The 22,857-nt window shown below is 45.4% G+C and overlaps 1 protein-coding gene across 1 annotated transcript in view; it reads right to left on the bottom strand.

Moving 5' to 3' along the window:
* Nucleotides 1-22,857, bottom strand: part of JPH2 (junctophilin 2) — a 144,388-nt gene that overhangs the window by 10,220 nt on the left and 111,311 nt on the right. Inside the window, exon 3 of the mRNA XM_088476736.1 lies at nt 6,053-6,171. Coding sequence (XP_088332862.1) covers nt 6,053-6,171 — 119 coding nt within the window. The remainder of the gene's footprint in view (nt 1-6,052; nt 6,172-22,857) is intronic.

Raw genomic sequence — 22,857 nt, forward strand, 5'->3', positions numbered from 1 at the left:
CATCAACAAAGTAGTGCCAAGCGTGCGCCTGTGTCATAAGTAAAGGGCCGGCTGGCTTGACCATTAAAGGGTGCTGTAACCCCCAAAGTACACTCCAAACCAAATAAAAAATATTTTCTGTGTTTGTGAATTGTGTGCGCAGTAGCCGCACGTGCATCAACAAAGTAGTGCCAAGCGTGCGCCTGTGTCATAAGTAAAGGGCCAGCTGGATTGACTGCTAAAGGGTGCTGTAACCCCCAAAGTACACTCCAGTCCAAACCAAATAAAAAATATTTTCTGTGTTTGTGAATTGTGTGCGCAGTAGCCGCACGTGCATCAACAAAGTAGTGCCAAGCGTGCGCCTGTGTCATAAGTAAAGGGCCGGCTGGCTTGACCGTTAAAGGGTGCTGTAACCCCCAAAGTACACTCCAAACCAAATAAAAAAATATTTTCTGTGTTTGTGAATTGTGTGCACTGTGGCTGCACGTGCATCAACAAAGGAGCAGCGCCAAGCGTGCGCCTGTGTCCCATAAGTAAAGAGCCGGCTGGCTCATTTCTTAAAGGGTGGTGTAACCCACAAAGTGCACTACTCTCCAGCAAAATGAAAAAAATATTTTCTGTGTTTGTGTGCGCCTTAGCCGCACGTATATATCAATATAACATAAATGGAGGACCAAACTTTCTCCGATAAAAATAAAATAGGGAAAGATCAAGAACCACTTCCTCCTAGTGCTGTTGCTGCTGCTGGGAGTTGTTCATCATCCCAGAGAGGAAGTAGGAACACCACTTCTTTTACTAAACAATTGACCCTCCAACAGTCCCTAGCGATTAGGATGAAGTACGACAGCAGTCATCCTGAAGCAAAACGTATAACTGAGGCCTTGACTGCTATGTTGGTGTTAGACGTGTGTCCGGTATCCGCCATTAGTGCAGTGGGATTTAGACAATTGATGGAGGTAGTGTGTCCCCGGTTCCAAATCCTGTCTAGATTCCACCTGCATCCTCAAAGCAGCAGCGACAAGCATGCGTCTGTCTGTTAAAGGGTGGTGTAACCCTCAAAGTGCGCTCCACAAACAATAAAAAAATTCTTCTTTTTTTTTCTCTTTGTGAAATGTGTGGGCTGTAGCCGCACCTGCATCCTTAAAGCAGCAGCAACAAGCGTGCGTCTGTCTGTTAAAGGGTGGTGTAACCCTCAAAGTGCGCTCCACAAACAATAAAAAATTCTTCCTTTTTTTCTGTCTTTGTGAATTGTGTGGGCTGTAGCCGCACTTGCATCCTCAAAGCAGCAGCGACAAGCGTGCGTCTGTCTGTTAAAGGGTGGTGTAACCCTCAAAGTGCACTCCACAAACAATAAAAAAATTCTTCTTTTTTTTTCTGTCTTTGTGAAATGTGTGGGCTGTAGCCGCACCTGCATCCTTAAAGCAGCAGCGACAAGCGTGCGTCTGTCTGTTAAAGGATTACATCGGCGACAGCATCCAAGTAGGCATGTCAGACAGTCCGTACCTGTACTGGCAGGAAAAAGAAGCAATTTGGAGGTCCCTGTACAAACTGGCTCTATTTTACCTGAGTTGCCCCCCCTCCAGTGTGTACTCCGAAAGAGTGTTTAGTGCAGCCGGGAACCTTGTCAGCGAAAGGCATAGGAGGTTGCTTCCACAAAATGTGGAGAAGATGATGTTCATAAAATGAATTATCAACTCTTCCAGGGAGACCAGCCTCCAGAACGTACAGAGGGACCTGTGGTTGTGGATTCCAGCGGGGACGAATTAATACTCTGTGAGGATGAGGATGCACACAACACTGAAGAGGGTGAGGAATCGGTGGATGAGGAGGATGAGGACGACACCTTGCCTCCGTAGAGCCAGTTTGTGCAGGGACAGATTAATTGCCAGCTTGTTTTGTGGGGGCCCAAACGAACCAATCATTTCAGCCAAAGTCGTGTGGCAGACCCTGGCGCTGAAATGTTTGGTTTGTTAAAGTGTGCATGTCCTGTTTATACAACATAAGGGTGGGTGGGAGGGCCCCAGTACAATTCCATCTTGCACCTCTTTTTTTTCTTTGAATTATGTACTGTTTGGGGCCTAGTTTTTCAAACTGCCATCCTGTCTGCCACTGCAGTTTCACTCCTAGATGGACCACGTGTTTGTGCCGCCCACTCGTATCTCTTAGCATAGTCATCCAGCTACCTCGGTGCAACCTTTTGGATATAAAAACACTATTGTGAGGTGTGAGGTGTTCAGAATAGACTGGAAATTAGTGGAAATTAAGGTTATTGAGGTTAATAATAGCATAGGAGCAGAAAAACCCACAAATTCTGTGATTTTAGCTGTTTTTATGCTTTTTTTAAAAAAAATACAGATCCAAAACACAAAACCCAGAACCCAAAACACGGAAGGGTGGTTTTGGCAAAACCAATCCAGATCCAAAACACGAAGAAAGATCCAGATCCAAAACCAAAACACAAAACACAAAAAGTGGCCGGTGCACACCCCTAATATATATATATATATATATATATATATATATAAAAATATATATAGATAATTAGACTGCACTCACTTTTCAATGGAAGTTAGGGACCTCTGGGGGTGCATATTAGAAAATTGGGTTCCTACGCAATTAACAGTCAATCCACAGATCAACCTTGTGTGCACTTCCAACTATAATTAAATATATTTACCACATCTTAATTCTTTTGTATACAAGTACCTAACTTTTTTAATAAAGTTTAACTTTTTTACACAAATAATAATGGTAGAAAAGTTTACTTGCTGCTTATACATAAGAGAGGCAGCCATTTTGAGAATGCAGCCCATTAATTCATTAGGCAAAAAGTAATGGCAGACATTTTCTAGGTTGAACCAATATTCAAATCACTGAGAAACTATTGAGTCATCCCACAAAATGTCCGCTTCTGCTGCACTCTTTGAATTCTTCTTAAGGGGCCTATCCATTACACAACTTTTTGAACAATCCGACCAAAACCAGGAGGTTTTGGTCGGATCATTCAAAAACTCGTGTAATGGATAGGCTGCAAACGTCCTGCGCTGCGCACTCCCGCGAACGACAAAATAAGTATTTTTCTGTTCAAACACGCTGGTCAATTTCTGCATTTTGCTGAACGACTTTAGAAAAGTAATTCAGTGGATATGCAGTGAACGACCAACGGCGAACGGCAAACGACTTTTTGCCGCGAAGCCACTCCATGGACACTTCTCACAGCAGCCAGTCATCTCCTTTGCCCGAACGGAAGTAGCAGCAAGCTTGCTTAAAAACTTGATTGTATACAGGGGGCTACGGGGATGGTGACCCACTGACCACCAGTGTATATGCACTGGGGGGGATAGGCAGTGGTCAGTGGCCATGCAGTGGGGGGGACCCACTGACCCACCAATGTATTGTATAACTTTGAAATGTGCACTGGGGAGGGGGTGGGTGGAGGTCGGGATGGGAGCACTGTATAGGGGCACTACTGGGAGCACTGCATAGGGGCACTACTGAGAGCACTGCAAAGGGGCACTACTGGGAGCACTGTATAGGGGCACTACTGGGAGCACTGTATAGGGGCACTACTGGGAGCACTGCAAAGGGGCACTACTGGGAGCACTGTATAGGGGCACTACTGGGAGCACTGCAAAGGGGCACTACTGGGAGCACTGTATAGGGGCACTACTGGGAGCACTGCAAAGGGGCACTACTGGGAGCACTGTATATGGGCAATACTGGGAGCACTGTATAGGGGCACTACTGGGAGCACTGCAAAGGGGCACTACTGGGAGCACTGTATAGGGGCACTACTGGGAGCACTGCAAAGGGGCACTAGTGGGAGCACTGTATAGGGGCAATACTGGGAGCACTGCAAAGGGGCACTACTGGGAGCACTGTATATGGGCAATACTGGGAGCACTGCAAAGAGGCAATACTGGGAGCACTGTATAGGGGCAATACTGGGAGCACTGTATAGGGGCACCACTGGGAGCACTGCAAAGGGGCAATACTGGGAGCACTGTATAGGGGCACTACTGGGAGCACTGCAAAGGGGCACTATTGGGAGCACAGTATAGGGACAGTACTTGGGGGTGTCAGTAATGGGGGGATTGTATAAGGGGCAATCCTGTGGGCACTATTAGTTTTTATTAATTGTTTATATATTTTTTTAATTTCCAGATGTCCAGTTTAAAAAAATGATCATTTTGGATGGGATTCATTTAAATGTACCAGGCCAATGAGTGTCTGTGGAAGGTTGCCAGTAAGGGCTACGCAAACAGAGATGTAAAGAATCAGGCAAAGAATAAGCTGGTTATCTACAGTCGACGCCTTGAACGTGATGCTGACGTTGATTGGGTAGGCAAAGTTCAGAGCTTGCGAACAGTGGGTCTGATTCAGACCCACTCGCGAGCGCATAGCACTCGCAAGCAGGTCGATGGTGGGGTACTGTGCATGCGCAGCTCACTACAAACGGGGCGGCTGTCGATGTTGATCGACAGCTCGCCCTGTTTTGTAGGCGGGGAGGGGGGGTGGCTATACAAACGTAGGCGTTCCCAAAGGAACACCTGCCGTTTGTGGGAGGCACCACTGACATCACCAGTGATGTCAGTGGAGAGCTTCCTGCTCTGTTAGAGCAGGAAGCTCTCTGGGGCTTGTGACGGACGAGACCCTACCACATCCCACATCATGGATGAGCGCAAAAGGTGCACTCCAGGCCGACAAATATATTTACAATTAGTACATTTTTTATTCATTGGTTTTTTAGTGTTTTTTTTAAATTGGTCAGTGTTTTTGTATTTGGTTTTTGTTCAAGAATGACCATGAGTTTGGTCATAGTGCCATGACTAGGGCGAATGGACTTCATTGGACTTGTTTCCCGAACGTTGTGACATCTATGTGCTTCTTGTGCTCAAAGAACACTGTTTGGAAGTTTTGTTTTTTCCCTTTACCTTCTTGATGTTAGTATCACGTTCAATGGTGTCGACTGTGTTGTGTTTTCAATTATCTTTTTTAATATTTGTAAATGTTTATTTTAAAATGCATGGGGTAGGGCTACTGAGGTTGTTGTTTATAGCCAATTGATAAAGTTTTGACTATCTGTATCATATCCCTTTAAAAAAAAACCATCAAGGATACACCTTCTTTAATGAATATTCACTCCATTCATTAAAAATGTCCACTCCCTTGTCTCTTCAGCAACAATCCTTTGTCCTTGGTCTTTAAAGATATCGTTCACAAAGTCTTTCATATTTGTGAAAGATTTTTTGCATGAAAGACTTTTTGTTGGCAGGAAAAGTCTTTGGTCTTTCACAAAAAAAAATTTCTAATGGATGGGCCCCTTTAGTGAATAAATCAACTGCATTTTTAAAATTGCTATGATTTAGCAACAGCAACATTTTGATAGTAAGAAACACAATGTTTATCACATACAGTACTTGCCAACTTTCCGTGAAATAGTAGCAATCTCCCTGACTCCCTGAAGAGTCTAGTAATCTCCCTGATTACACCTTACCTCCATCATGAAGCTGCTTTATACAAAAAAAAACAGATATATGCATTCAAATGGGATCATTAGAATCATTCCCCTGCATTGGTTATAAGGCACAATGATCCCTATGACTACATGCATTTTCTGAAAAGTATCAGTGTGTTTTCATCCACAAATAGATCTTACTAACTGCTTTGGGGCTCATTTACATTTGGATGTAAGTAAATTATATGGCACACCTATCAGATGTAGCAGTACACGCCCACTTTATCACCGCTGTGGTCATAGGCGTTGCTTTCACAATCTCCCTGAAATGCTTTTTCAAAAGTAGGTAAGTATGGTTTATCATGATCATTAAACATTTTTACACTACAGTATATATGAATATAAAAAGGTGTAATCATCAATATGGTACAAATGACACACTCTTGTATTCTGTAGCTATCATTCAAATGTGCTTTATAATCAACATAATACAGAAATTCAATAAAAATGTATTATCTGATTGCCTGCTGCGTGTTTCAGCAGAGTTATCGTGCTGGCATCATGATTTTGGATAAATCTGCCCCTAGTTTATTGAGGTGATCACATCACATGTACCTGGCTGGTAAAAGTCTGGTGAAAGTTCTCTTGCCATAGTTCTTGAAATACTGGATTCATTATTTGCCGCTTGTGCTGCCTGCTCTGCTCCTTCTGATTTCGCTTTAGCATGAGTTGTCCTGAAGGAAAAAAAATATATATATTGTTTAAGAGTAGAATTATTTTTCTTTTAATTTGATAGTTAAACATAGGCGTACCATACTATCGCTTTAAACAGGACACTCATAAATTACACAGGTTATGTGGCTGCTGACTTCAAGCCTGCATTTCACCTGGTTTTAATCAGCCACGGAACCTGTATAATTCATGATTGTCATGATATAAAGGGATACTGTAGTATGGGAAAGCCTAGTTACACATAAAAATGTACATGTGTCAGACATTCCTAAAACCCTGGCCTGAGTTGCTTAAAATTAAACTGCAGTATTTGAGAGCCAAATAGAGAACTGCGGATCACGGGGAAGTGGGTCCTTATAACAGCCGTATGTATGATTTGTGGGTTTTTCAAGTGGGAGAGCGCTAAAACACGGGATGCAGTGAATATGCCGGCGTACGGAGGGGGGGAGGGCTAGGGTACTTACCTGCCCCTGTCGGGATTTTGTACTATTCGGGCTTCCAGTGTCGGTATTTGAACCGGCAGCTGAATGGCATCTCATACCGATTCATGGCGCATGGTGAAAAGTTATCCCCGTTTTTTAACAAAGACTTTTCGCTCCGGCGAAAAGTCTTTGAAATTGAATACGGGGATAATTGAAACATGCGAAAATGACTTTTTGCCTCAAATTGAATACCCCCTTAAGCTGGGTACACACTGGCAGATATAACAGCCAATTGGTCTGGCAATGATCACCCTGCCCACAGGAGCCAGCACCTTGTGTGTGTGAGGGGAGCAGATGGACAGCATTTCTAACAGCAGCTCTACCCTGCACTTTGCTAGCAAAGAGCGGTGAATCTGCCAAGATGTATATGCATAAAACAGAATGAGCCAACAGCACTCCTGATAACATGTCATGCACAATAATGTTTATTCTGCAGTCAGCAACGTTTCAGGCCCCCTAAATCACTTTATCAATCTATGTATAGCCATAAAGCTTGACAAAGTCTCATGAGAGACCCAAAATGCTGCTAACTGAATAAACATTACGTTTATTGCTTGGTATCAGGAGTGCAGTTGTCTTTTTCTGTTCCATCATTTCCTCATCTGGCACCTGGATTTAGATTACACTTATTGGAGTATATGTATATATGTATAAATAGCATTTTCATAATAATGCAAATACAGATCAGAGAGCTGATACATTTGTTAGGTTCATATATATGTGCTTACCTGCATAAAACCACCTGGAAAATACAAAGTCATCATATTGGTATAGGATGACGCTATATCATTCACCTTCCCTAGGCTCTAATTTCAATCCTGGCGCAACCTCTATAAGTGATTGATAGTAACAAACTCTCTAAGTGACTGATAGTTACAAACTCTCTAAGTGACTGATAGTAACAAACTCTCTAAGTGACTGATAGTAACAAACTCTCTAAGTGACTGATAGTAACAAACTCTCTAAGTGACTGATAGTAACAAACTCTCTAAGTGACTGATAGTAACAAACTCTCTAAGTGACTGATAGTAACAAACTCTCTAAGTGACTGATAGTAACAAACTCTAAGTGACTGATAGTAACAAACTCTCTAAGTGACTGATAGTAACAAACTCTTTAAGTGACTGATAGTAACAAACTCTCTAAAGGATTCATTATCACTTAATTTCTACAAAAGCAGGTGAAATTAAGTTTTTGGGCCATTCATCAAAAAGGTAAATCACAGATATCTCCGATATCAAGCTCCGAAAATATAATATGTGAAAGTTGATTTTCGAATCAGCTGTCTACGCACCAGAGCAATGATTAATTGCTCCGGCGCGTGCGGTGAGTTAGAATATTAATTATCGGCAGGGCTGGTTCCAGGGGTCTGAGCACCCTGTGCCGACCCTGTACGACTTGCAATCGTGCATGGGGCGTGGCCTAATTTCCATAGGCCATGCCCCCTAAGTGACGTTATTTTGAGGTGTGTCCGCATGGCACGCCTCCAAATAATGTCAGGCTGGGGGTTAACCCAGCCCTCTGTCACTGACTGGGCTTCCCCCAGCCCTCTCCCATCAGTAACTGGATGCCGCGCGCGTGCGCGCTTCATCCATTCACACTCAGGGGGTCCGGCACCGCTGCAAAGCTACGGTGGTGGGGGTCCCCAACCTCCCTATTTGACCACCCGCTAGCCACTTCGGCCCACAGGTGGAGCAGCGGGACACAACTGTCCCGCTGAAATTGGGATGTTGGGGAGGGGTGCGCCCTCTATGGGTGGACCCCCTGTTCGACCGCACTGGTCGAACACCCCTAGAGCCAGCCCTAATTATTGGGGTTTTCTCAGTCCGCAATAATTAACATAATGAATAGAGTCCTAAGTGACATTGGCCCTCATTCAGAGCCACTCGCTAGCGGCAGTACGCTCTTTCCGAGCGATGTTCGCACATCTGCGCATGCGTACGGTTCTTAGTACGCATGCGCGAATCAGTCAGTGCGGCCGAAAATCATTGGTACGCAATATAGCGAGGGCCTGCTATTTTGAGTGACAGAATGAGGCGTATGTGGGTGGTAACAGGGGAAGGTGCTTGAAAACGGGGAGTGGAGATCCCAACGCAGGCGTGCTTAAAGGTCAAAACGGGCGTTTTAAGGGAGTGCATAATTAATACAGCAGCGTCATTGACGACGTCACTTGTTTTTTTTTAACTCAGAACTGCTTGCAAAATAGCGGTTGAAAACACCAACCACAAGAATAGCGAGCAGTTCATACGCTGAACGATGTACTCGATTAATCTAATAAATAGCGGACATGACGTATGGTGCGTGCGGCCAGGGGGCGTTTTTATCAAATAAACGAGCGTGTGTTTTGCTCGCTCGTTCAGACTTAGAGGTGTGAACAGACTGCAATTTGCGAACGGATCATTTGAATAGCCACCCCTTGTTTTTGAACGAACGACCGCAAATAGCGAACAGCTCTGAATCAGGCCCATAGTAATGTGAACTAAACACATAACTATAACTTCAATCTTTTCAACCCCTCACCTTTTCAACCTCATTTCATATAGCAAAATAAGATAAAGATTTACTATAACTGCTGGCGCATTATGAAGGGCATGAGTGCAGTTACTCAGCGGTTAGCAGGAACACCACATCCTCCGAGCTTACTCCACTGGAAGAAACCTGTCCCAACCCCATAGGCTGCATCACCTTTATGTGCAGATCTAGTCGCTGCCTGTGGAAACGGGCACATCTGCATAAAATAGGCTGTTTTAAAATGGCATGTGCATTATGAGGATCTATTACACATAAAACTCTTGATATAAGAACTGAATAATACCCCTTTCATGTCGCAAATCCAGGTCGCACCGGGGATTTTGTACATGGGTCCATCCCGGGCGAGATCCCTTTCAGACTATCGGCCTGACCTGGCTTATTGCCGGGTCGATGACTTCACCGCCATCACGTGCTGAGCCAGCGCTTGGAGATGAGATCATCGAGCCATCGCATCAACCCTGGTTACCTGTTCACACTGCATCGGGAGCCGGTTTGAACCCGTGTTCGACCCTCCTCGCTACCCGGGTTATTTCAACTGGGTCCTTTCACACTGCACAATAACCGGGTTGCTGCGCGTTCACGCAAAATAGCCCTGCTTATTACTGGCAGTGTGAAAGGAGTATTAGCAACATTTCAGTTATCAATTTTATAACTCAGCGACTTCTGCTTTCTATAGTAACCAAGCAAATAAACGTGTATGGTAAGACATATAATGTATATCTTTATGTCTACGTTTTCTTTGTTCTGTACTTGTCACTCACCATAATATTATTATCTTGTTAAACTGCTGTAATTAGATATTGGAAATAAAATACATAGATATTGACTTCTCATAAGCCAAGGAAAGACAGACAAGATGGGGCTCTGGACGCTGGTATTACAGGGAACTGCATTTAATAGAATTCAGGCAGAACTGACAAGGTTTTCTCAACACCCACTTATAATAAATGTAATATTAAATTGAAAGGGACATTTCTAGGGGACTGACAAAGAAATAAATCAATAAATCAGCTAAACTGATCCAAAACAATTTAATCTGCCTTTAAATGAAAAGGTTATTTTTTTCATTCCACAAAAAATAGTTATTATCCTTCTACTTTTATCTGCCAGTAGAATAATTATTTGCTAGCCATATGCTAAATGCTACAAATATATTCTCTCCTCTCCTGTAGTAATAACTAATCATTATAAATGGCGTTTCTGCTGTAAAAAAAAAAAATACTTTTTTGCTGTAATTTATGAATATAATTTTGTGAGCTTGCTGAGCTGCCTTGGTGATAACATCTCAGGCTGCTAAGAGTTACAGTAACTAAACCTGGGTACACACATATACAATGCTTGTCCCGATCACCCGATATCGGGTGATTGGGCCAGTATCGGTATGTACAGGGCCGTCGACAACCGTGCCGGGCCCAGGTGACAGAGGGCGTGGCCTAATTGTGTGAGGCGTGGCCACGCCCCCTTAGAAAAAAAATTGCGGCGCTACACGCTGGGTGGGGGGGCGCTGCGCACTGGGGAGGGGGGTGTGATCGCTCACCCCATAGGCATAGGAGACTGCTCCGGCTTCTGCTTTAGCAGCCATGAGCAGTCTCCCAGTGCAGCCCAGCACACAGCAGAGTGTGCTGGGCTGCTGTGACGTAAGAGGGAGGGGGAGTGGTGCCGGACCCGGGCCCCTCCAGCAAGCCCATGCCCGGGTAATTAGTACCCGCTCCCCCCTCCTCTCACGTCCCTGGGTATGTATACAGTACTGTTGCAGGAGCGTTAGCTGAATAACGCATCATAACACTCCTGTAACTGTAGGGATCAGTACTTCCGTATCTTTGTGGCCCCTGGATATGCTACTTGCGTATCTTCACTATTCAGTGAAGATACGTAAGCAGCGTAAACTTCAGGAAATACTATTCGGACCCTTGCGGGCACGCTGCACTCGCCACGCTGCGGGCACGGTGTCTTGCTTCGCTCGCCACATGGATTTATTCCCCCTCCATGTCCACTTGGTTGGTAGGGAATGACGTTGGATGGTAGGGAATGACGTTGGACATTAGCGTAAAGATGAGTCAGTGTCCAACGTCATTCCCTACCATCCAACGTCATTCCCTACCATCCAAATGGGCATGGAGGGGGAATAAATCCATGTGGCGAGCGAAGCGAGCCACCGTGCCCGCAGCATGGCGAGTGCAGCATGCCCGCAAGGGTCCGAATAGTATTTCCTGAAGTCTACGCTTCTTCCGTATCTTCAAGACACATCCAGCAGGGGGCCGCAAAGATACGGAAGTACCTAGGGATCTGATGTGATGTTTAATATTAATTGGCCTGACCTTCCGATCTTATAGAGGCCCGTACACACTGTGCTATGTCTGCACAGTGTGTACGGTGCTCGCAAGCAGCTGACGGGGTCACGCTGGGGTCACACTGCAGCTGATGGAAAAGGTGTATACCCTGCTTTACTGCTTTGCTGAGCCAGTCTGCCAAGATGTGCAGATGCGCAGTGCAAGGGGCAGACAATATCTGTACTTTCAGTTCCTCTAATGTGCAGAATAAATGAATATAATAGTTAAAAATTGATTTATTTAAAAAAAATGAAATTAACATATTTGTGTGATAATTCATAAATTGAGCAACTCCTCCACTCAGTTTCTTTCATCAGAGGATGCAACCTTTCTAACCTCACAGTCATCATCATAATTAGGCACAGATCTATTCACTGTCTCTACAAATGGGGGAGTAGGGGGGTGACTGCATAATATAGCCAGATGACCTCACAAAGCAGCATGTGCATTGTTGGGATCTATTTTTACACATTCATACACAATCATTATAGAGAGATAGGCATTACGCAACATTTACAGTTATATTCTTCATTGTCATTGATTCAGTGACTTCCACTTTCCATGCTAACCAAGCAGCTGGCCATGTGTGATAGGAATATAATGTACATATTTCTGTCTATGTTTTCTGGTCTCTGTCACTCACCAGTATATTATTATCTTGCTAAACTGCTGTAATTGGATCTTGTAAAAGATATATAGCTTTAGACTTCCCATAAGGCAAGAGGAGACAGACATGATGGGGCTCCAGTGACAGATAGACATCATTGGTTTTACAGGGAACAAGTGCATTTAATACAACCCAGGAAGAAATGTACAAGCTTTTCTAAATACACACTTATGTAGAAAATGAAATTGAATAGGACATTGCTAGGATACTGGTAAAAAAGTCAAACACTATCAGTGAGACTGATTTTATCAATTTAATCTGCCTTAAAATAAAAAAACGCTATTCATTTATTGATTCCACAAAAAATATTATCCCTCTATTCTAATTTTAATTAAAAATATGCGATAAACCCGTGGTTAGGGCATCCAAACAGCAGTTTGGTCGCCCTATCCAGGTCTTTAGATGGGATTATCCATTCGGCCAGCGTTCAGAGGTTCTCATTGCAGGGGGAATAACCGGAGGTGCAGCTACTCTGCTGACAGCTGCACCGCAGTGTGTACACTAAAAGAAATGACCTAGAAGGCAGGGGCTGGGCATTGTTTCATAGTGGCTTGCCCCTCCTACCAGGCTCAGAGTGGGCTGCCTGCGTTTATCAGCCTGGGCCACCTGCCTGCATGTCTGTCACTGGAGTCTGGACTGTCTGCAAGTGCTGCCTCATTTCATTACACTGTCAAGGGGCGGCTCCCTGCTCTTCACAGGAAGAAACAAGAAAGCCAGGTGGCGGCTGTGTTTACTGGGTGTAATATGGAGGAGGGGGGCCTGTGCATAATTAAATTTAATATGGGGATGATATGTGTACTGGTGGCACTGGCATCACTAGGGGGGCATCGGTGTGGGCCGACACTGGGTGACACCATCCGAGGGGGTGACACCAAAATAGCAGAGCTGCTCTGCTATTTTGGTGTCACCCCGTCGGATGGTGTCACCGTGAAGCCAGGACATGTAGAGAGGCAATGGAGAGACTGTGGGCTGCCCCAGCAGCTGAAGGAGAGCAAAATTTTACCCAACCTCCAGAAATTTTCAACCGCAAAAATATTTAAATTTGCCAGTTTGTTAATTATACAGGAAGCTGTTCACACACTTAGAATTAATAAATGAACCAGACGTAGGCAGACGTGGCTTTAATTGTAACAAGTGAATCCATGTCTGCTGTGTGCTAAGTAAATATTAACAGCTGTTGGACTCTCATGTAGTGGATAGAGTTATATGAAGGACAGTGGAGAAATTGAGCAAAGAAGAAAGAATCATATTTCTACAGAAATAATTAGGCACATCAAGAGATTATTGTAACCATTCAGTGGAACTCAAAGAACTTATTCTGGACATTATAATTTAGGCAATCTTAAAATACTGAAACCCAACCAACCTAAGTACTTAAATAACTTGTTCCAACTGATCACGAAAGCTACACCTAAATGAACAACACAAATGTAAATCTTTTATGTATAGAAATAATAACAAAATAGAAAACACAAGTCACAAATACCATTAACAGTCCCTACCACCTTCCCACTGCCTTTAGCTGCGCCGCCAAGCTAGTCACAGTGCTTGCCGGTGCCTGAGCTGGCTCCTCAGTAACCGGGGGTACTCTGGCAACTCCCAGTGTGCCGGGCATGCCCCCAGAGTGCAGAGAAACTGGGGCATGTTGTGTGGTCATGCCCATTTTTGCGTGTGCATGCGTCCACAGAGAATACTTGCACCGCTGCCTACACCCAACCTTCATATTGAGGGAAATCAGGAATCTGAGACCCCATCAATGATAACATACTCACCTGCACTCCTCTGATGAATCAGTAAACATCTGTTAATGTTGGTCTGCTAGATGGGTGAAGGGACTGGCTGGCAAAAAATGCCCATGAAATTATGGTTAAATGGTCCAACACACCTGCATTTTTCTAACCACCCCCTGTTACTACCCCCAAATGCTGACTGTCACTCACTTTGCGAGTGGTTCCTGTGTACAAGAGTAATTACATTGGGGTTGGGTATAAAATTCTGGCTGTTGGGATGCCACTGTTCAGAATACTGACAGCGGCATCCCGACAGCCAGAATGCTGACACCCTACTCCCTAACCCTCCCTCCCCGGTGCCTAACACCCCCCCCCTAGTGCCCAAGCCTAACCTCCCCCCTCACCCTAAACCGAAGACCCCCTCCCGGTGCCTAAACCTAGCCACCCTAATCCTAACTCTCCCTACCCAGTGCCTAACCCTAACCCTTCCTCTAATGCCTAACCCTAACCCCCGCTACCTAATGCTAACCTCCCCCTAACACCCCGATACTTACCTTCGGGATGCCGACGGTCGGGATTCTGGTGCCGGGATCCTGACCTGTCGGGATTTCATCGCCGGTATTTAGACCGTCGGTATCCTGCACACTGGGATGCCGACTACATCCCTCACAATGCAATCACTGCACAATGCTGGCTTCGCACATGCGCAATAGCAAACAATCGCTTGTTCTGCGAAAATATAGGCATTGCATCCATCTCTGAATCAGGCCAATAGTATATAGTGAATGATAACAAAGAATAATTTCCTCTTTTTAAAATGACATCCATTCCACTGGCTGCAGCTTTCTCAACAGCTAAAGACTGGTATTAGATTTAGGGACAATGGGCCTGATTCAGAGCCGTTCGCTATTTGCGGTCGTTCGTTCAAAAACAAGGGGTGGCTATTCAAATGATCCGTTCGCAAATTGCAGTCTGTTCCCACCTCTAAGTCTGAACGAGCGAGCAAAACATACGCTCGTTTTTTTGATAAAAACGCCCCCTGGCCGCACGCACCATACGTCATGTCCGCTATTTATTAGATTAATCGAGTACATCGTACAGCGTATGAACTGCTCGCTATTCTTGTGGTTGGTTTTTGCTACCACAATCTTGCGAGCAGTTCTGGCTATAAAATAACCCAGTGACGTGGTCAATGACGCTGCTGTATTAATTATGCACACCCATAAAATGCCCGTTTTGACCTTTAAGCACGCCTGCGTTCGGATCTCCACTCCCCATTTTCAAGCACCTTCCCCTTTTACCACCCACATACGCCTCATTCTGTCACTCAAAATAGCAGGCATTCGCTATATTGCGAGCACATGAATTTCGGCCGCACTGACTGGTTCGCGCATGCGTATAACGATCCGTACGCATGCGCAGATGTGCGAACATCGCTCGGAACGAGCGTACTGCCGCTAGCGAGTGGCTCTGAATGAGGGCCAATATTATTAAAATTATTATTATTATTATTATTATTATTATTATTATTATTATAATCAGAACAAAAAATATAATTTCCTTGCTCTTCTCATTTGCCTGAAACTTTACAAAACACTAACGGTTGTAGAAACTTTTATAACGGTGGTTAGGGTGAGGTCAATTGAGAAAACTTTACAAACTCATCATAACAGTCTATCGAGCTGATGGGTATTTAAATATGAATGAGTTTTATGCATAAATGTGTGATCTTTTTTTGTCAAATAAATCTCACAGGACCTCAGTACAGATGACTTATTAGATGACTTGAATTTCCATTAGTTGCTGAAAAAAAAAAAAAAGAATGTGTATGAAAGTTTTATCACTCTCCAGATTTAACTAATATGTGATTTTCATCCTCAGATAAGAACTTAATGAATCACTTGTGTGCTATTGGCTATGATAATATTTTGTTCATTAACAACATCCTGTTTTAAAAAGTCACTTACTTCATTGTTTTCTATTCAGCTTGCAGAGACATAATAATTTCCATGGACTTAAATTAAAATTCCCAACTGAAAGCCCATTGCAATCAACTGTACACTGAAATCAACGCAAGTTAATGTAAAGCTGGGTACACATTAGGACAATGGATTGGCCATCTGGCAGATCCGCCATCCTATCTGACGACTGGTAAGTGCATACACACTTACCAATTGTCAGCTCAATGTGTCGTGGCTGACGTCACAACTGGGCGGGCATTTACATGTGTGATGTAGTCACCAGCAGCCTGTGCAGCAAGGGTATGGGCGGTCGGTCCAGTGTGTACAGACATACCATCTGTACTCACTGGACAACGCATACATAATATATCGGCCATTCAATTGGCTGATATGTCGGCCAGTGTGCACCCAGGATATGAGAAAGCAATTCGAAAGTTATCTGTGATAACGGACAATACATATACATGTCCTGTCATGCTATATATTATTGTTGTTTTTATCTGTAGACAATAAGGCTCACATATGAAAGTGTACGTTAATGAAAATGCTATTTAATTTTGTGAGCTCACTGGTAAATGCATGGGTCTGCACACAAGATGGCTGATTTTGCAGGAGTTCATGTTCTGATGGGGGGCAGGGCGCATTTGTAATGGATTCACACCCACAATAAATCTTACAGGGTCTGTGCCAGGGGCGTATCTATAATGGTTGCAGCGTGTGCGGGGAACACGGGCCCCTGGGTCCAGGGGGGCCCCGCATCGCACTGCACACCCTTCACCCATAATATTACTTACCTCTCCGGAGTCCCACATCAGCGCTGGCGTCCAGCACTGTAAAACGACTAAAAAATGGCCGCGCCGGCCATTTTCGCGTTGTTTGCACATGCGCAGTTCATGGAAAATGGGCGCCGGGCAGAGAGGAGGGGGCCCATGTCGGAGACTGCACACGGGCCCCCTCCTCTCTAGAAACGCCCCTGGTCTGTGCAGTGGGTCTACATAAAGTTCCAACTGTACCATCTTTTGGGTGATATCTTCAGAAAGGTGGTGCCGCACATTCGCACAATGATAAGAAAGGCTCTGGCACCGTACCAGAATATCTCTTGGTAGATGGCACCACGACTGAAGTTAAAAGGTGGGGCCACTGTACGGAGGAGAGAGGCACTTCACATGGGCCTTCTCGGGCATTAATACCCCACAGGGGGAGGAGGGTTGGTAGCATTCCATGTTGAGTGCAGACTAGTGCCTACTTTTACACCCATATGCAATTGTGAGCTTTTGTTGTGCCTGCCAATGTTATAGAAATGCCATAAAGCTTTGGGGAAGATGCTTTCTCTTGTATTTGGGAGAGCACACAGCATTTTCCTCTATGAGAAAATAAATGGACTTGATGTTTCCGTGACCTTTCGAGGCGGCCTAGATCAAACCTATGCTTCAAACATATTTTACACTTTTCTGTTGCATGTCTGCAGAAAAATACATTTCTAAACCAATGTAATGAAAGCATTTTAGCATACAAAGTTAAATAGTTAAACAAGTCCTGATGTCTACTCATTCTTATTATTAATTTAAGACATAAAAGAAGGTCATTTGAGCACATTTATGAGAAAAATTAAAAATGTAAAAGTTTGCATGAGCAGGAATGCAGTGTGGGGCTACACTGCTTGTGGTTCTGTAAATTATCTTTACTCAATTGAACTAATCAGAAGATGCTTTTAATCCCTCATAATATGTGTTTGCCTTGAAATCCCCTTGCTTTCCGAAGACAGTTGTTTGTATTAAAACCCTATTGAGCTCAGGGCTGGATTCAGACCCGCTCGCTAGATGAGTACGCTCGCACCCAGCTTATGCAAATCCAGCAAAGGCAGGCGATCTCACGGCAAGACATCAGCACGCCCACTAAGTCCTGGCGTGCGATCACGGTGTGTATGCAGATGCCCGCAAGCCTGTCTTATGATGCCCACTAATGCACGTCATCTCTAGGAAGTGTATGCAGCCATCGGTACCATCGAGTACCATCGGATGCGATCGCAGCGCTTGTGGTTGACCATACCCTGCCACAAGCACTGCGAGTGCTTCAGTGTGAAAACCAACCCAGTGATGTGTACTATGATGCTCTATATTAATTATGCACGCCTCTTAAACGGCGATGAGACACACAGACATGCCTGGGTTCGCACCTCCTCTCCCCCGTTTCCATCGACCAATCCGTTACCACCCACAAACAGCTTGTCCTGTCACTCAGTCTAGTGAGCTATGTATGGACTAGCTGGGCCACCAGTTTTAATTTACAGATATATTTACCTCTCCATGTACCCAGGGGTGCCGAGGGGGGGCACTAATTACCTGGGCTGGGGCCTGTTGGAGGGGCCCGATAGGGGCCCGGGTTCGGCATCGCCCCCCTCTACTACTGTGTGCTGGGCTGCAGTCAGAGACTGCTGGCGCCTCCAGCGATTAGGCCACGCCCCCTTACCCGGGCCCGCGCCTGCATGTACCTACAGTACTACTGGTTTCCCTGTAATGCTGAGGTGTTTACTTGAGCAGTGCAGGATTTTCTTAGCAGTGTCTTCTGTGCTCTGATTGGCTCAGTGACACATCACATAGTCAGTGTGTGTGTGCGTGTGCGTGTGTCATACTTGCCAAGTTTGCAGCCCCCTCCGAGTGGCTGGCATGGGGTGCAGGCGGCTATAAGGGGATGTGGGAGACTTGCCCACTTTTTCAGGCAGCCGGGAACGCCACACAATTTTTGGAAGCATCCCGGCCATTCCAGGAGAGTACGCAAGTATGTTGTGTGTGCTTGAGAGAGAGAGAGAGAGACAAAGAGAGAGAGATGCACAGTGTGTGAGAGAGGCCTTGTACACACGCAGTGAGACAGTGTGTGCAAGAAGCACAATGTGTGAGTGTGTGTGTGCGAGAGGCACAGTGGGCCTCATTCAGAGGCGGTCGAAGGATGCAAGCGGTCGCTCAGAAACTGGGCGGCCGATTGCATCCTGACCGGCCGCCTCTGTTTCGGTCGTTAGGCTGTGGGTTAACACCCACAGCTCTAACGACCGCTAGGGTGATGGTCGCGATGGTCATGGACCATCGCGACCATCGGGGCTTACGACGAAACCCTAGGGTAGGGTCTCACTTGTCGTAAGCCCCGGAGAGCTTCTGGCTCTGTCATCAGTAGTGATGTCAGTGGGGCCTCCCCCAAACGGCAGGCGTTCCCATGGGGACAGCCCGCCCCGGCCCGCCTTCCAAACGGGGCGAGCTGTCAATCAACATCGACAGCTCGCCCCCTTTGGAAAGAGACCCGCTACGACCGGCGCTGGAAGGTCTCATGCATGCGCACGAAGGAGCCAGCTCCCTCGTGCGCATGCGCACTAGACAAACATCGAGGCGGCCATGCGGTCGTAGACCATACGGGTGCCTCTGAATACAGCCCAGTGTGTGCTTGAGAGAGGCACAGTGTGTGTGTGAGAGGCACAGTGTGCGTGCAAAAGGGGCACAGTGTGAGTGTCAATGTGTGTGTGGGAGGCACAGAGTATGCATCAGCACAGAGGACCTCATTCAGAGTCGGTCGTTGCGGCCGCACGGTCCTAAGGGAAAGGGGCCGGATATGCAAATGATGCACTCGCAAGTTGCGTCCTTAAGATCGGATCGTTAGCTGGCCGACCAAGGGGAGGATGCGCCGTAAGACAAAAAATACGCCCCCTTCTCGTACGCATTACACGTCATCTCCGGCCATATAAGGATTAATCGAGACCATCGGTAACCATCGGAACTGGTTGTAGAGCTTAAGGTTGACCATGCCCTCTCTTAAGCACTACGATCAGGTCAGTGTACAAACCACCCATGTCACATGTGCCATGACACTACTTTGTTAATTATGCACTCCCATAAAACGCCATTCACATAATTAGGTACGCCTGCATTCGGATCTCCACTCCCCCGTTTTCAAGCACCTTCCCCTGTTACCACCCACAAACGCTTCATTCTGTCACTCAAACTACCGACCTGGCTGTGTTCAAGGTGAGAGAAATTTCTAATCGTAGAAGCTAGTTTGCGCACGTGCATTGCGAACTTTACGCATGCGTAGTTTAGCAAACATCGGTGGCGTACGACCGTGCGGCCGCAACGACCGACTCTGAATGAGGTCCAGAGTGTGCGTCAGTGTGTGTGAGAGGCACAGAGTATTTGTCAGTGTGTGTAAGAGGCCCAGAGTATGTATCAGTGCGTGTAAGAGGCACAGAGTATGTATCAGTGTGTGTAAGAGGCACAGAGTATGTATCAGTGTTTGTAACAGGCACAGAGTATGTATCAGTATGTGTAACAGGCACAGAGTATGTATCAGTGTGTGCAACAGGCACAGAGCATGTATCAGTGTGTGTAACAGGCACAGAGTATATATCAGCACAGAGTATGCATAAGTGTGTGTGAGAGGCACAGAGTATGCATCAGTGTGTGTGAGAGGCACAGAGTATGTATCAGTTTGTGTAAGAGGCATGGAGTATGTATCAGTGTGTGTAAGAGGCATAGAGTATGTATCAGTGTGTGTAACAGGCACAGAGTATGTATCAGTGTGTGTAACAGGCACAGAGTATGTATCAGTGTGTGTAACAGGCACAGCAGTATGTATCAGTGTGTGTAAGATTCATAGAGTATGTATCAGTGTGTGTAAGAGGTCTAGAGTATGTATCAGTGTGTGTAACAGGCACAGAGTATGCATCAGTGTGTGTAGCAGGCACAGAGTATGTATCAGTGTGTGTAAGATTCATAGAGTAGGTATCAGTGTATGTAAGAGGCATAGAGTTTGTATCAGTGTGTGTAACAGGCACAGAATATGTATCGGTGTGTGTAACAGGCACAGAGTATGTATCAGTGTGTGGGAGGCACAGAGTATGTATCGGTGTGTGTAACAGGCACAGAGTATGTATCAGTGTGTGTGGGAGGCACAGAGTGTGTGTCGGTGACCCCTCTCTAGAAATCCTGCGTTTGCCACTGCTTTCTGCTGCTCCTATATAGCATATCTGCTAACAGTACATATGATGTAGTCATGTGACTGGCGGCCGCAATACCGATGCCTATCATAATCCTGGTGCCGAAACGCAGAGGACACCATCCCAAACGAAGTTAAGTCCGGGGCACCCTTAGTGTTAGCCGTGTGGGGGGGAGGGTTAGCATTAGGGAGTCTCACGGGGTTGGGGTTAGGTTTGGGGGGAAGAGATTAGTGTTAGGCACCCCTAGGGGGGAGGTTAGGGGTAGGCACCCCCCCGGGAGGGTTAGGTTTAGGGAGCGGTAAGGGGGGTAAAGGTTAGGCACTCCCGGGGGTAGGTTAGGGTTAGGCACCAAGGGGGGAGGTTAGGGATAAGCACCACTAAGGGAGGGTTAGGGGGTGACAAAGGAGGTTAGGGTACTTAACTGCCCCTGTCGGGATCTTGATCCTGTCGGGCACCCCCCCGGGAGGGTTAGGTTTAGGTTTAGGGAGCGGTAAGGGGGGTAAAGGTTAGGCACTCCCGGGGGTAGGTTAGGGTTAGGCACCAAAGGGGGAGGTTAGGGTTATGCACCACTAAGGGAGGGTTAGGGGGGGGACAGAGGAGGTTAGGGTACTTACCTGCCCCTGTCGGGATCTTGATCCTGTCGGGCATCCGCTGTTGGGATTTGAACCGATGGCCAAACAGCCGCTGGCATTTCAATCCCATTCCCATATTATCATTAGACTAAGGTGGGCACAGGTTATTATTTTTAGACTATAGTGTGCACAGATTATTGTTAGACTAAAGAGGCACCGATTATATTTATAAAACTAAAGATGGCCCAGATTATTATTAATGCTGCCTCTACTTATTATTATTATTAGATTAAAGGGGGCACGTATACAATTTATTAGACTAAATTGGGCACAATGCTGTGTCTGGGAATCTAAGAATACATAGGGGCCTATTTATCAAACAATATTTGTGGGATATTCAGATGTTTTCAGGGGATACCTGCAAATATTAAGTATTGCCTGAACATTTGCTGTGGTCCCTCCGTTTCCGACAGCTGCCGCAGCCCCCATGGGTTTCTATGGGGGCTCTTAAGCTGTCAGGTTTACCAAGCTCTGGAAAGCGAAGCATTCAGGAGCTTGGCCCCAATAGGATAAAACACCATCTCCAGATACATTTCACTTCTTTACACATCATGGGAACGAGATGACCCTGCATGTGAATGCAAATTTCTTTTTGCCGTGAATAGCGGCAATAAGATTATTGCATATCCTTTGTAGGATGGTCATGTCCGTCCCATTGATAACCACATCTACCATATGGTTGGCCGCACTCCTACTGATGGAGTTCCCTGGTAATGCCTGTTCTCCAACACTGCTGCTCATAAAATATCTGCTTCAAACGTGTGCAAATGACAATTTTACTTTAAGTAAATAAATATGAATCTGTGGCCTGATTACCACATGAATGTAGCAAACTTAGTAGGCCTTTTTTTTCCCTCAATGCCACAAAATACCACACATGTTGTGGTTATCTATACAGGCATGTTGCATACAATGAGTGTCTAATGTAATCATATGTATGACAAGTAATAAACAGCAAGTCTAAAGAAAATACAAACATTTTACAAAACACATTTTTTTGTAACAGAGCTGTCTATATTGTATATACTGTATATATTCATCATTGTTTCTCCATATTCCAACTCCAGGCCTCAAGCCTCTTACAGTACAAGTTCCTAGTATAACCTCACACACTGACATTTGATTCCATCACTAGAGCAGGTGGAACTGTCAGAGGCTCATCTGCTGATCCTACGCTGGACTTGTTTTGTGCTATTGTACTGAGCTTCAGGATGAAGTGTGTATAGCAGACACCCTTTAGACAGTGTACTGGATGGTCATTAGATGTCTTACAACAATTACAGGCTAAATCTTTACTAAGTCCTCAGCAGACTGGCTATTTTCCAGGTATTATAATGCTGTTTGTGTTCATAAATTGTGGCATTTGACAGGCTCAA

Source organism: Taudactylus pleione, unplaced genomic scaffold (assembly GCF_031769625.1).
Source record: "Taudactylus pleione unplaced genomic scaffold, aTauple2 ptg000192l, whole genome shotgun sequence".
Taxonomy (NCBI): Eukaryota; Metazoa; Chordata; class Amphibia; order Anura; family Myobatrachidae; genus Taudactylus; species Taudactylus pleione.